Source organism: Stegastes partitus, unplaced genomic scaffold (genome assembly GCF_000690725.1).
Source record: "Stegastes partitus isolate 25-593 unplaced genomic scaffold, Stegastes_partitus-1.0.2 Scaffold1846, whole genome shotgun sequence".
Classification (NCBI taxonomy): Eukaryota; Metazoa; Chordata; class Actinopteri; family Pomacentridae; genus Stegastes; species Stegastes partitus.
The window spans coordinates 104,712-121,141 of record NW_007579577.1 but is presented as its reverse complement, the minus strand read 5'-3'; the positions used below and the strand labels follow the sequence as shown (position 1 = coordinate 121,141).

The window sequence follows — 16,430 nt, the reverse complement described above, 5'->3', positions numbered from 1 at the left end:
AGGAGAAGCTACACCTGTTCATCAGATCTACTCACATGGAAAACTGGCGGAGTTTAGCCTCGATGCTGCGATGCCTCATGCACATCCTGGTGAGGGCCGAACCGATGTCCCTGGTTCCTCCTGACAACAGACACACAGCAATCTGTCAGTCAAACCTCTCAACTGCAACTGCTTTTATTTCTATTTAAATTTGTTTACAGGTTTAGGCGACGGTGTATTTTAGGTAAGAGCTTGTTTTTCTATCCATATTTGTTTTCCTAATTTGAAATGAAAAGCTCCAGAGTTTAGCATTGTAATGCTTTGAATGATGCAATCAGGTAGTAATGGTGCCATGAAAGCAGTGAGTTTAAAGTGAGCTACACCTGCTTCATTCGCATAAAGTCACCAGAAACTCCTGATCTACATGCAAGCTGCACATCTGTGTCCTTTGTCCAAACCAAACATCAACCCTCTGGCCCGTCAAACCTCGTTGGCAGCGCTGAAATGCATGTTGTCTTTTTTAAAATCTCCAAAATATCACCATTTGTAAGAGTCAGAAACTGTCAAAACAGAAAGAATCATCAGATTTTCAACTTTCCAACAGTCCACAAACTACTCATCTGTGACATTTTATCAGAAAATTTCAAATCGAAGCTTGAAATAGTAATACTTATTTTAAAAAGTTGCTTTTGTTCCTATGTTTCAGTTTTAAATTTCGCCAAAATTACTTGATCATTGTCTGTAAAAAAAAAAAAAAAAAACTAACTAAATAATTCCAGAGTCATTATCCAATCAGCTAAGACCAGCAGTCACACGACCAAAACCAAACCAAAACTTCTCAGCTCAACTGCAGGTTGTATTTACAAAAGGAGACGAGTACATACATAAACTAAAAATAAAAATAGTAAATTATTTATAGTATGTAGAGCTGCCATTACTTTCTAGTACTGGTAACACCTCTAAGCGCTTTATACCATCTTGGTTTTTTTTGTTTTTTTTTTTACTATTTTTGTAAAATACAAACTGAAATTCAACTCTTTTTCTTTTTATTCTTTTTCTTTCTTTCTATTTATGATTTATGGCATTATAACGCGGTCATTCTGCACAGAAGACATTTGTGAGTTCTCTCTACCTCTATGCTTGTGCTCTTTCCGTAGACGTGGAGGTAGAAAAGTTTTTAAACTAAGTTCTTTATGAAGTTGTTCCAAATCCGATGCCTCCTGTATGACCTTCAGTGATATATATGAATCAAAAGTACCTAAAAGAACTGAGAATAAGAAGATATATGTTTTCTTAACCACTTTTGTTAATTGGGGTTTCAAGCATAATAGATGTTTTAGTTTAATGAAATTGTAAAAAATGACAGGAACAGATTTCTGTAAAAAAGCTAACACAGACTTCCTGCCGTCACTGTTCATGGACTGATCCTGCTGACTGTCAACCAAAGGCCTAACCTGAGCCAAGAAAAACCTTTAAACCTGTTGCATATTACTGATTCATTTGACTTGTAACAACTCCAGTCACAATCAGTTCAATTTCAAAGACAAACGAACACACCAGTGAGTCACATCATCCCCTCGAGTTGTGTCAAAACCATTTTCCCTGCAGTCGGGACGGACAGAAGAAGAGCAGAACCACACTGACAAGTTTCTGCTGAAGTAAAGACGACCGGAGAGTTTTCGGGGATTCGGTTTGAGCATCGCCGAGCTGATTGTCAGTGCAGCAGAAGCTCCACAGGCACCCGAAGGGGCCAGATGGTCGTCCTCTCTCTCCCCCAGACAGAACACTCCCTCCAGGGGAGAAGTTCACCAGATCTCAGCCTGTCAGCCTGGAGATCCAGCAACACCTCCAACACATGCTAACGCTTGTGTTCCAACACATGTGAGGGCTGCTGACAATTCGGCGTCATCCAAACGCTTCAATTTTAAGGAAAACACACACTCATACGCCCCCAAAAAAACCTCAGTGGTGGTTTGGAAAGGAATGTTGTCTTTATAAACTTGAACAAATTACATCATTTATCAGCCAGAAACTGGAAAATCAGCATTGGACTTTGAAGTTTCCAACAGTCTTTGAAGTACTCATCTGTATTCCATCAGAAAACTTGACCAAACTTCAGCTTAAAAATGTTTTATTTAATCAAAACTACATGTCTCATTTAAAATTCACCAAAAAATAAAACATGTGAACTAACCAGGTTACTTTAAAGTGACGACCAGTTCAGGGATTTTTCGGCTGAACTGCAGAATGTGTAGAAGAAATAGAAAAATGTGAGGAGTAAAGTATCTATTGTATGTATTCACCATTTTTCGTTTTTTGTTTTTTAAAAAAAATCAAATTCAACATGTTTTTGAATGGTTTGTGGCACTTTAACTGAGTCATTCTGCACACGAGACATGTCTGAGTTCTCTCTACTTCTATTCATAGTTGTGCTGCTTCCATAGAGGTGCAGGATTTTAAATTGTTGTGAAAAATAAGCGAAAAAAATGTGTCACACTAGAAACGGTCCTCACAAGTACAGCCTACAGGCGTGTGTGTCGGTCGGGCTGGTGAACACTGCAATGCACCACTGACTCCTCTTCCTCCTCTGCTCTTCCTCACCTCGTCTTCCCCTCCTCTTTTCTCTCTGACACTTTTTCGTCACCAGTCTCTCTTTTCTGTTTCCTTTTCAGACTCCTAATAGCCAGAAAAGGAGAGAGAAACTAATATCAACCATGATTTAAGCATGATGTGATGTTACTCTATGTGTGGCCTGGATGGATCGTCTGTGGACTTGTTGATCGAGGACTCAGTGACCAGCTGCTGAGATTTCCTAGACAGATTTGTTCTATAAAGTGGGAAAAAAAAGAAAAAAAAAAAAAAAAAAGTGGGAAAAAAAAGAAAAAAAAGAAAAAAGAAAGAAAGAAAGAAAGAACGAAAAAAAAGAAAGAAAAAAAAAGAAATTTGTGTTTTTTGGGTTTTTTTAAAAAAATAGGATTCAACTGTAATTTTTTAAAATTATTCATTACAATTTATTTTTCTTTTTTCTTTTTACAGATTTTCTTTGTTTGTTAAACTACTGATAACTAGTAAAATGACAGGAAAAGTATTTATGTACATGTTGAGAAAAAAATATTTAAGCAACAGTCAAATTAAAAATCTCTATTTTTACAAACAGTGATTGCATATGTTTATATCAATATTTATATACTTTGTTATACTAAAATTTTAGATATGCAACTAATTTCATTGTCAGTAATATCTTTTTGCACATTTTTACATTACAGCTTTTCTACATGTTTGCACACTGTATATTTTTTACACATTCCAAATTACAAATATTTTTATTACCTTTCGTACATTTTAGTCCTTCTTTGAAGAGTTTTTGTGCCAGAAATGTTTCTAAAACTATACTTGTTTTGACCATATTTAAATCAGCAAATAATAAAATGATTTCACAGATAATTGCCACTATTTAAAAATAGTAAATCATTTTTTTTAACAGTTACATTACAGATGAAGCCTGGTTTGTTAAATTACAGATAGAACCTGATATATATTTAGTTATCATTACTAATTTATCTAAATGGTAAAAATCTGTAAATAACAGAGCGTTCCGGTTAAATCTACTTTTATAAACTACGTCCAACAGTGAACGCTCCACTAGTCTAGTCGAGCTATTATTTGTCTCATTCTTCACACTGGGGCTTCGTTTCTGATCCAGTTTCCTCCTTCACGTCGTCTCTCCATCATTCCCTCGTCTCTCTTCACACATCGTCCCTCGCTCTCCTCCATTTTCCATCACTTCTCAATCCTCCTCTGTTCTCTTTTAGCTTCATCCTCCTCCTGTCTTCTCACCCTCAGACGAGGTGTTACTTCCCCTCTTCTCACCTCGTGTCTCCTCTGAGAAACAAGATGTTGTAGGTCTGGATCAAACCAGGATAAATTCCTTTCAGCCAGCAGGGCATAAAGACCAAACTGCAGACAAACTGAGTGTTTCAAAGAGTCTCTCATATAAATCATATTTCTCTGTGGCAGAAGACTGTTCTTTTTGGAAAGGTTTTACTGTTAAAATAGAGTCAAAGCTGAAAAGCAAACCTCCAAATGAGCTCAGTGGTTTGTCTGCCTGCTCATGAAGCCTGACGTGTCGAGTTAACTCAGCGGACAAAAGAGCCAAGATGGGCATTTCGTCGTAAGTGTTTTCCCAGATCTGCATGAGTCAAACTTCTGGCCTCAGCACTGCTCGGGCAGGTTTCCACACGAGCTGGAAGCCCACGTTTGTCAGCCTTCCTTGACCTCATTTTAGTTAACGGTTCATCCTGCAGTTCTCAGGATCACAGCAGTTGGAGGCCGGGTGACTAATTTTACACTTTATTTGTCGGAGGCAGCACCACCGATATTAGGTGTTACAACTGACAATTGTGCCAACAGACCACACGAGAGTCTTTTAGTCTGGACTGACTGGTGCTGACTGGTAGATTTGTTTCATTCTCCAGAGCCTGGTGGAGGTCGAAAGAAGCTTTATAGACATGATATCCAAAAACTAGAACACTATGCTAACATTAGCACTCTTGAAAGTCATCGTGTCTACAAAAGAAATCACCAAAATTGCATCTCTTCTCAGAACCAAAAACTGTTAAAACACAAAAAAATCCTAAATTTTTAACCTTTTTGATGATCATTGATTTACTCATCTGTGATGCAGTGTTCCATCAGGAAAAATAAACCAAATCTGAGCAACAAGACAAGACAAGGCTTTATTAAGTGGACAAATCTACTAAAAATCATGTTATTCCATAAAAATTAGTTGATTAAAAAAAAATAAGAAGAAGAAGAATTGCCAAAAATTACCTGTTTGCTTTAAACAGATTCTGTAAAAAACTAAAAATTCAGCACTCTTTGTGGCAACTTGTAAAGCATTCGTGATTCAGCTGCAAACTAAGAGTTGCATGGCAAAAATTCTGAGACTTTTCAGCTTAACTAGGCTGAACTGCAGGTTGTGTTTACACAGAGCAGAGAGGGGGGATAGCAAAAAAAAGACTTAAAAACATAAGCAGTAAAACATCTAGAGCATGTAGAGCCACTACTTTATCCCAGTATTAGTAGCACTTGTGGGCACTTGGAAAAATGTTCTACATCTTGATTCTAGGTTTTTTTTTTTCTTAATTTGTAACATAAGTAATTAAAGAAATTCAACTTTCACCTTTTCTTTTCTTTCTTTTTTTTGTTTTTTTTTTAATGATTTATGGCATTATAACTGTTTTGTCTTGCACAGAAGACATTCGGAGTTCTCTCCACTTCTAGTCATAGTTGTGTTGTTTCTGTAGAGGTGCTGGACTTTATACTGCAGTGAAAAATGAGCCCACAGTGAGAAACAAATGTGCCCAGAAACAGAGCTCAGAGGGTTAAAATGAGTGAAAATGCAGAGTGGAACAAAGGAAAGGTGATCATTTCCAGCAAACGGCTGACTACAGGTAATGTGATCTAATCCAGCTTGTTGGTATCCTCCTGCTGTGCCAAGAAGCTGCCTGGACAAGTCCTCCACAAATACATGAAACTACACTCAAAGTTTCACTCTCTAAGTTCAACTCTTTAATACTGAAATCACACGAGTTTGTTTTGATTAATGTTTGTGACACAATTAACATGAATTTCCATCCTGCTGGGTCACAGTCAGTCAATTAGTTCCTGGTCAATTGCAGCCGATTGAGCGGGCCGCGGACTCCTGGCGCTGTGTGAGACCCGGCTGACCCAATTCATGGGGACAGAGCAGCGTTAGTGTCTGACCTGCAGCCTGTAGCTGCAGACAGAGCGGCCTGGAGGCTCCGTCATCGGCACGAGACCCAGCGGTTCAAAAGACGAAGGGGAAGCTGGGGTCAGGCTGCCTCACAGGAAACGAGCAGATCATCAGAGACTGATGGGAAAGTAAGACGATTTGAAGATAAATTGCTGATTGATGAGTTACCAAAGTCCTCAAATGTACGCAAATATATAAGATTGTCTGTGTTGGATTATTACCTCTTTGTATTACAGCTTAATTTCTTAGGAAAAGCACATTTTACATTTATGTTTATACTGTTTCTACTTATGTTTATACTTTCAGAACACATTTTTCAGCTCATGTTTATATTTTTTGCTCATACTTTCTACTTATCTATATCTGTATATTTTGTACCGTTTATATTTCTGACTTTGAATGGGAGCAACTGAAACATAACAAATTTCTCCTCAGGGATCATTAATGAAATGAAAAATACTTTATTTATCCCAGAAGGGAAATTCAAATTTAAAAAATTCAATCTGATTCTGGTTCTGATAAGTCAATGAGGACAGACGCATTTAAAACAACACACATTGAGCCAAAGTGCTTACAAAAAGAGAATTATGATGAAAACTCAAGGATAAGTACATCTGACTGATAATACTTTTCATTTTTTCTACCTGTTACTCTTGCACACTAGACTTAAAGTTCACCATCTCTCTACTTCTCACTATTTATGTTCATTTTTTCTTCTATTTTTAAGGAATGTTTTAATCATATACTGTTATTGCATTTTGCAGCCCATAATGTACATGTAGGATACTGCATGTCACAAATAAAAACTCTGGAACCTTCAATCTTGTATAAGAGCATTTTGAAACCATGGCAGCAGCACTTGTATACAGTCTGTGTACTTGGACTGTCTCTGGTTCACCATCGTCTCGGTTTGTTTGGGAAGCAAACATTTTAAACTACTGTGATTTCTATGCAACTGCTTCATGTCTATTAGTTGCTTTTAGACGCGTCAAGAGAGAAAAAAATAGCAAAAAAAACAGAGCAGAATAGAATAGAAATACTTAATTGATCCCTGAGGGGAAATTCTGTTGTTGCAGTAGCAAGAAGAAAGAGTAAAGTAACCACCACTACAAATCCAGATGAAAACTATATAGGCACATAGAAATACATAAAGAAGCAGAAATATCTGGTAGAGTCAGGCAAAAAAACTAAAAATAGAGAGCGAGAAGTACAAAATGCATAATAAAGTGTAAAATATACTTTAAGTGAAATTGTAGTGGAGTGAAAAATGCCCATAAAGCGCCAAAAGCACAAATATACTCTAGTAAAATATAAAGTGATATAAGGAAATTAAAAAGTTCCATGCAATGTTGCAAGGAGCGCAGACTATCCCGAATGATTTCGTGAAAGATAAACGACAGCTTGCAAAACAAGAGAAATCACAGGCATGAATAGACTTCTGGGTAAACTACAACAAAGACACGAGTGAATACAGTTCGGCAGACAGGAGCCTGAACATAACCTTAATTTAAAAAACCGGCATCGAGACTCCTGACCGATTTTTCCGAGGCGATAACCTCGGTTCTCGACGCCGCAGCGAACAGTAGGTGACCTGGAATCCGAAGCTGGAATCTAAACCCAGATCCCTCCGTCCGACTGGGATGTGAACTCGGCCGTCACATTCCCACCGGAGCTGCTCCACACGAACGCTGGTGGAACTGGGCTGAGGAACTGGAGCAGCTGAAGCCACACATCCACGCAGAGTGTGGCCCAGCAGGACAGGCACTAAATCACCGTCCTGCACCATCACACTGTGTTTCTTGTCTTGTTGCTAGAGGGAGGCTACAACTAGTGAGATATTTTCCGTAAGAAGGGCACGAAGAAAAGAAGGAAGACAGAAAAGCTGAAAGATTGAAGGAAATCGATTTTGAAATCTGTCAAATCTTTAGGTTTTGTTTGTCTCCAGTTTTGCTGCTCGGTGATGTTTAACCCTCTGAGCTTTAAAGTCCTTTGGCAGTTTTCAAAGGCATATTATTGTTTTACAAAAATGACACCATTTATCAGAAGAATCATCACATTTTTAACTTTCCGACAGTCCTTGAACTACTCATCTGGGACGTTCTGTTCTTGTGATATTAAATCAAATCAAAATCATTTTATTCCATGTGTCTCATTTAAATAATAAACCATTTGTGCTAAAATATTCTGTAAAAAACAAAAAAATCTGCACTTTTTGGTGCAACTTTGAAGGTATGAGTGACTCAGATGCGACTACCAGTTGTTTAAATAAAATTCAGGGACTTTCCGGCTGAACTGCAGGCAGTGTTCACACAGAGCAGATGAGAGACAAGCATGCAAACAAATTATAAATATAAGTCGTAAAATATTTATAGTGTGTACAGCCACCACTTTTTCTTGTATTGGTAACATCTCTGGGCATGTGGACAGATCTGTACATGCTGATTACAGGGTTTTGTTTTCTGTTCTTGCATAAAAAAAATTTAAAAGGTGAAAAACTATAGACTTTTCTTTTTCTTTTTCTTATGATTTATGGCATCATAACTGTGTCCTACTGCACAAAAGACATTTCTGAGTGCTATTTATGAGGCCTATCTATTTCTAGCCATGGTTGTCCTGTTTTTATAGAGGTGCAGGAGTTTATATTGCAGTGAAAAATGAGCCCACAGTGAGTAAAAATATGACAGGAGCGAAAAAGAAAACACCCACAAACTGCCTGGTGTTCAGCGGGTTAAACAGCACATTGATCATAGTTAGTTAATGTTGATGCTGCTTCATGTGATTTATTGTCAGGGTTACTGCGAACAAATATTTTTCCAACTAATTTTAGATCCTCTAGGTGGACAGCAACTAACAGCTTGACCTTAACACAATATTAAAAATGAGATGCTTGCAAAAAGAAAACGAATATTTTATCCACCATGTTTCTGCATATATGAACATCACTGCAAGTTGTGCACCAAAATTTATTCCAACTTGAGGCAGACTTTAGGTGAATTTTTCTACTCTGGAACTAATTTCTCCAGTTATTCCAAGACCACATGAATGCAGGAATAGCGTCAAAGCTGTAAGTGAAAGCAGAAAATGAATACGTAGCTCAATGAAAAGACTGTCGGTGTGTGATGGAAGTTTCAACCCCAGATAGATGTTGTCACTGAGATATCATTTATAATGTCTGTCTCAATGCAGCACTTTCTCTACTTTCTCTTTTCTGTTGCTAAACGTGACACCTCAGTCAGCTGTGATGCCACGTAGACTCACAAAGCTGTAGAGAAAAGAAAAATACCCCAAGTTGAGCCTTTGATTTCCATCAGCTGCAGTGTGAGTTGCTGAACAGCCAATCAGGTGATGGTCAACATTAAAGCTGCAGCACAGCGTTGCCTGCTGGTTGCATCAGCCAGCATCTCTGTCTCTGTCTCCATATAGCCAAGGTCACTTTACGACTTCAATACGTCTCACGTGTCAACAAGCAGCAGAAGCGTCGCTGTGCCGCCGCTGTCAATCTCTTTAATGCCGAGGCACGAAATACCAACTTACAGCCAATTAGCAGCGCGTCACAAAGGTCACATTGAGCTCAGCTGGGTACGAAGAGACACGGCATCGTGGAAGGAGCAAACACCGACTTAGACTTCACATCAAGTGCTCCCAAATGCACGGAAACGCTTTCTTTATGTGTCTTTGCAGCCATTAATCAATCAGGTCTGATGTAGCTGCTTCTGTGTACTCTGAGCTGCAGCAGGAAACGTATAGCTTTGACTTTAGCTTTAATGTACATTTTAAATATGCAAAGTCACAAAAAAGAACATAAAGTCAAGGATGTGTTGCACACAAACCCATCCTGTATCTTCAACTCTGCATATTTAATACAACAATCAGCCTCAACAATAAAGCCACTGACAGAAGAAGTGAATAACTTTGATCATTGCTGGGTCTTGTGTCCTAGCATTAATGTGGATGTTACTATAAAATGTTATGCACCCTAAACATAGCTGCACGGGGTGCAAGGTGGCGCAGTTGGTTAGCACTGTTGCCTCACAGCAAAAAGGTCGCCGGTTCGCGTCCTGGTGGAGGCACCGGGATCTTTCTGCGTGGAGTTTGCATGTTCTCCCCGTGCAGCGTGGGTTCTCTCCGGGTTCTCCGGCTTCCTCCCACACAGTCCAAAAACATGTTGAGGTTAATTGGTGATTCTAAATTGTCCGTAGGTGTGAATGTGAGTGTGCTTGGTTGTCTGTCTCTAAGTGTGGCCCTGTGATAGACTGGTGACCTGTCCAGGGTGTCCCCTGCCTTCACCCTGAGTCAGCTGGGATAGGCTCCAGCCCCCCACGACTCTAGTGAGGATTAAGCAGCGTATAGATAATGGATGGATGGACATAGCTGCACACTTCCCATGGCAACAGCAATGCACTCCACTGCACCTGACAGCTCGAGGACCACAACCAAGAGCCCAGGGTGTTGATCCGACCAAGTTCCCCAGATCCAAACAGGCCTGACTCATAGACATCCCACTCCACATCCCACAGGATGCAACAGATTTGCTCTCAGGGTTCCCCAAAGGTCCTGTGTCCGAGCCCAGTATGTATTTAATCTAAACATTGTGTGACATTTACTCAAAAGCTGTTATTTGTCAGTGCAAAAACAAAATATGCAGCAGAAACCTCAGTATGTTCTAATAAAAATTTCTTCACAAATTAACAAGTTCACCATTTAACCCTCTGAACCCCAAAACACGCCAGCAGGGTTTAAAAATCTAATAAAATTACAGCATTCATCTTAATCAGAAGCTGAATCATCAGATTTCGGTCTTTAAAAATATCATCCGTGACGTGCCATTCAGTCATAAAAGTTGACTAAATCAAGACCAAAATCAGGATATTTCATCAAAATCACTTCATTCTACATGTCTCATTTCGAGTTTTGCCAAAAATAAACCATTTGCTCAAATGAGATTTTGTAAAAAACAAACTAAATGTTCCTTCTCCTGCTCCTCGGTGCAACTGAGAACTCATTAGTGACTCAACTGCAACTAGCAGCCATGTGACAAAAATTCTGGGACTTTTGGCCTGAACAGTGTTTACACAGAGCAGAGAGAAGACGAAATGTGGAAACAAATCTAAAATGTAAGTAGTACAAATTCTATAGTACGTAGAGGAACCAATTGTTCCAGAATTGTTAACACCTGTGGGTATAAAGGTTCTACACGATTCCAACATTTTTAATGAGAGATTCAATTTTCATATATATTTCTTTATGATTTCTGGCATTCAAACTGCACAGAAGACATTTTTTTGATTTCTCTATACTTCTATCCATGGTTGTTTTGTTTCCATTGAGGTGCGGGACTTCATATTGCAGTGAAAAATGAGTCAAAATGTGACAGAAAAACCACCTGTTTTAAGATTTCACATCATTTGAATGGGGAAATGCAGAGAGGGATGTACCAGGAGGTTGCATGAAAAAGATCATCTGAAGAAAGAATAATGATAATAATAATTATATTGAGAGTCAAGAAAAATATGCATATTTTCACACTGATATAGACAAACTATATTACAAAGAATCCTAAAAGCGTCTCTGTCATATGTGTAGTGGTCTTTGGAAACCTGGAAAAAACTTCAATCTTAAAAAAAATACATAAATTAATTTTTAAAAAGTGCTTCTACCTGCCTATCTTCTAATGTGTGTGCTTTTTTAGGGTAAAAAAATAAGTTTAATTTGCAAAACAAAGAGAAAAATATAAGGAAAGTTAGTGCACTAGCAGAGCAGACAATCAGCATTTTTAGTTTTGGGGTTTTTTTTTTATACAAATTTAGGATATAACACTGAAGTGACGCTCACATTCCAGCATTTCTGATTGTTTCCTAACAAAAACGTCAAATATAAAATTCAAAGTGCGTTATTATCTCTGCTGGGCAGCATCCGATTCTAGACCGAGGGTGAGTCATCCGTCTTCCATCTCTGGTCGGCGCTCTGCTCTAACCGGGTTACTGTGTGACGGGAGTTTCTGGAGGAGTAACCAGAATTCCTCGCAGCTCATCCAGGGGCGACGGGGGTCGTACAGTCCTGGAATACCACACAGAGAACTGGGGAGGGGAGCAGCCTGACGATGCCTGCAGTCTTTGGATGCCTTCTGCAGGACTGAGTGTATATGTGTGTGTGTGTGTGTGTGTGTGTGTGTGTGTTTACAGTAGAGTCTTAGGATTCTTAAAATATTCCTCCTTGAAATATCTCCCCTCTCTGATTTCGACCTGACGTATCAGTTTGCTGCTGTTGGGATTTCACTATCACGTATCAGAGCGTCGGTGTCGCCCCCCCCCCAGACCTTTGATGAGACGTTCGATCAGTGGCGACATCTCACGATTACTCATGTTTAAAGCTTTTTCAGGATTGAATTGGGGAATATCTGCCACACAGTGAAGCAGCCACAGTCATCGCTCTGCTTTCAGAGGACAGGTTCGTGCATTTTGTCCACATACAGTATGTGCTGAGCCGTTGCTACTCTAGCTGGGATCCTGGAGGGGGTTTGTCATGGACAGTGATAACTGTCAGTCATCAGCCGCGAGACAGCTGCCGTCCTGTCAGCTGCTCTGACCTCGGCTCAATGAGCTGCTGCAGGAATGCAGAGCAGCACCGAAGACACTTTGAAAATGGTAGAATCTGGAGAGCATCGTTGCTTTATAGACAATAGGTTAGTCATAGAATACACATATGAGTTTACAGATTCAAACATCTAAAGGGTGCTAACTGGGTTCCTGTGATTTGACAAAAAATGTAATAATCTGGAATCAACAGTAACAGGTGTAACCAGCTCTAGGCAAAAATAACGACTCTCTATACCAGGGGTGTCAGTCTCAAAAACACAGTGGGCCAAAATTTAAAACCTGAACAAAGTTGCGGGCCAACATTGAACAAATGAACCTTTTAATATGGACCGAAACAAATTTTGCTTTAACATTGAATATGGAACAAGCAACGCTTATTACCATACATTATATATAACTTAATAGTGGAGACATGCAAAATCAAATTATAAATAAAAAACACATCAATGGCACAGTGACAGTTGTAGTGTGAAGTCGCTATGCCTACTGTCACAGAGGAGAGGGAGTTTCTGGGTCCTGTCCTGATTGACGTGCCAAAACAACAACAGGGCATTATGGGATTTGTAGTATTAGCGGTGAATGTGCTGTACAGTATAATACCGGGGGCAACTCTAGTAGTCATTTGGTATTGTCTCGCGGGCCAAATATAATTACAAAGCGGGCCAAATTTGGCCCGCGGGCCAGAGTTTGACACCCCTGCTCTATACTATGGATATTTTACTACTTATATGTTTAATTTGTTCCCATACTTGTCTCTGTTCTCTGGTCTGTCCTGCAGTTCAGCTGAAAAGTCTCTGAATTTGTGCAGCCAGCTGAGTTATTCATGGCTTCAAAGTTCCACGAGGAAGTGCAGAAGTCTTTGCTTTTTAACGAATCTGATTGATGTTGATGCAATTGCAGAAAATCCAAATAGTGAACACTTCCATGCAGAAACCTATGAAAGACCAGGTTGCACTTTATAACCAGATCCTGATCGGAAAAATCTTCTACCAGAAGCTTTTACCAGTCTTTATTTGTACGAGCAGAATGTTGAAGCAGTTTTGTTGTAGGACTTGAATGCCATTTTTGGTGTTTCATGCACCTACAATAACATGAATATTAGCCACCGCTGGTAACTTCATGTTGTACTTGCAGGTCACAGTTGAAACACTGCTGAGCTGTCACTTGTGATATTTCAGTTCATCTGCCAAATTCATTTGAGATTTAATGTCCGACATTCTTTTGGGAGTCACCTTCACTAATCTGGAAGTCCAAGCGTCAGTATATGAGCGCTGTGATCCCGGCAGCTAAATGTTCTTTGATTAGAATAACTAATAATTATAGTGGTTTTTGATGCATAATGAATAATATTGGAGCTCATGAGCTGTTTGGGGTTTTGTGTTCGTATAATATAATGAAACCCCCTGAAGCCCAAACTGAGCGATGCGTTTTAAAAGGTGAGTTATGTTTTTTTTTTTTTTGGTTTGTTTTTTAAATGGTCAAAAACTACAGCATTTATCAGCCAGAAACCAAAAAAACAGGAATAATCATTGGATTTTCAACTTTCTGACTGTCTATGACCAAATACGTTCTAGCTGTCAGTAAAATGAACCAAATCTAAGCTTGAAGCTGTGATGTTTGATCAAAATCACTTCATTCTACACATTTCAATTTAATATTTTGCTGAAACTCAACTGTTGGTACAGCACAGATTCTGTAAAAAACTGAAAATTCTGTGCTCCTCACCGCAACTAAGATGCTGTTAGTAACTCGACTGCGACTAACAGCCGTGTGACAAAAAATCAGGGACTTTTCAGCTGAACTGCAGGCTGTGTTCACAAGAATGGATTCACCATTTTTCCTCAGAGTTAGTCACACCTGTGGGCACTTTGAAATTGTGATTGAATGGTGATTCCATTAAAAAAAAAAAAAAAAAGAGCAAAATAAATAATCATAAAAATCTAGCTACTGTTTTTTAAAAATCTATTTTAAAGAAAGATTTATGGCATTACAACTGTGTTACATCTTTGGGTTTTCTCTACTTGGAGCCATAGTCGTGCTGTTTCCACAGAGGTGCATTCAAAGCATTTCAATAGAGCACTAATTGGGATGTCGATTACCATGGTAACGCTTACAGCTTTTCAGGTCAGTCCAAGTTAGCGGCCTCGTTTTTGCCACAATAGTTGGTTAAACTGACGAACCAGCAGCAGATTGCACCGGCTGTAGATATTTAACACTACCGATAACAGACAGAACAAACCTCGGTGGTTGGAACGTCCTGCTGAACACCCTGTTTATGGATACATGCACAAAACCTGATCAGAGCCCTGCAGATGCTGATCTCATGGACTCATAGGTGAGGAAAACACCAAGACGGACATTTTAACTCAACTTGTGAGCAGCAACCCTTCTCTCCCTCGTGCCCCCTGAACCTTTCACATCCACGGCAGCACGTTTATCAGCCTCGGTGGAGCTCTGGGTGAATACTTGGGGAGATGGAGGAGATGAGTTATTCCTCCTCCTCTGGCAGCTGAGAAAACACGAGAATGACCCGACGGCTCGGAGGAGGACACGGAGACAAACCAACCTCCCATCCATCGGGCCTTTCACACTCATGGTTCAGTTACTCCCTCACACACTAACACTTTGTAGAGGCTGACCACACACACACACACACACACAGACACATGTGAGGCGGGTGGAAACATGCTTCGATCTACAGGAATGCAGAAACCAGATCCGGCTGATATCAGACGCTTTTTTTAATCCCCAACATTTTAAAAAACAGCGTCCGGCACTATCGTCCGCAGCCTTCGCGGGTTTCTGCCAACGCACACACTCTTTGAACTGAGACGAAAACAAAAGTAAAGTGAGCGTTTGATTTGTTTGACCCGAGCCGCTGCCAGGCCCCCCGAGCGAAACCACAGCTCTTATTTCACCGCTAATCTGCAGTCTGAAAGGGCTGGCAGGCTAACGGCGTACACCCGCTGCCCTCGCAGTGTGACCGGAGAGAGAGGGAGCCCAGTCTGAATGCTAAGAGCTTGTGTCGCCTCAGAGTTCGATCTGCCTGGGAAGACGCTGATGCTGCCGCCTCTGTGCAGAGTTTCACCGATTTGCTGTCTGAGAAAGACGACACGCTCTGTGCTGCATCCACAAACTGCATCTGCAGTCACCTGCAGCATCCAGAGCCACGCAAGATTCAATTCTGCTTTTCCACAAGACTGTTGTGTCACATGCATCCTCTGAGGAATGGGGCTCAATAATTCCATTGAAATCAATATTATTATAACATTAACCCTATGAACCCCAAAAGGTTTCTGGGCGTTTTTTGTTGCTCCCGTGACGTTTTTACTCACTGTGGGCTTATTTTTCACTGCAATATAAAATTCTGCAGCTCAATGGAAGCAGCACAACCAAGAAGTAGAAACAACTCAGAAATATCTTTCATGCAGCACAATAAATTTATATTTTCATGAATCATAAAAAAAGTTTAATCTCTTGTATGACTTATTTTTATAAAAAAATGAAAAACCTGGAATGACCGCTGGCATTAACAATTCTGAAAAAGGTAATTCTACATACTGTGCATCCATACTTTCCATACATTGTCTCTGCTATGTGGTAAACGCAGCCTGCAGTTCATCTGAAAAGTCCTTACATTTTTGCCGCATGACTGATCACAGTTGAATCACAAATGACTTCACAGTTGCACCGAGCAGTGCATAGAATAGAATAGAATAGAATAAAACTTTATTGATCCCTTCGGTGTAAAACCTCAGGGAAATTGTTAATAAACTATACAGAATCTAGTTAGTGCAAACAGTCCATTTTGATTAAATACGTCGATTTGGAGCTTAAATTTTCTTACATTTCCGAACAAAAGGGCGTGTCACAGATGAGTGTTTCAAGGACCGTTGCAAAATTGAACTTTTTCTGATTTCTTGCTCTACGAAACGATGTTGCTTTTGGCAATTTTGTAAATATAACAGCTTGTAAACCCATCGGTGGATTTGAGGGTCAGAGCTTCACTCACGTATAGATTTTGCCACATTTCCAGAAGATCCATGACAGCTTCATGAAAGAACCAAAATGCATGACTG

At 39.7% G+C, this 16,430-nt stretch overlaps 1 protein-coding gene across 1 annotated transcript in view; it reads right to left on the bottom strand.

Moving 5' to 3' along the window:
- LOC103372868 (metastasis suppressor protein 1-like) overlaps positions 1-16,430 on the bottom strand; it is a gene marked incomplete at its 3' end in the record, with an annotated part of 75,781 nt that overhangs the window by 11,802 nt on the left and 47,549 nt on the right. The window contains exon 4 of the mRNA XM_008302628.1: positions 36-120. Within this exon, the coding sequence (XP_008300850.1) occupies positions 36-120 (85 nt within the window). The remainder of the gene's footprint in view (positions 1-35; positions 121-16,430) is intronic.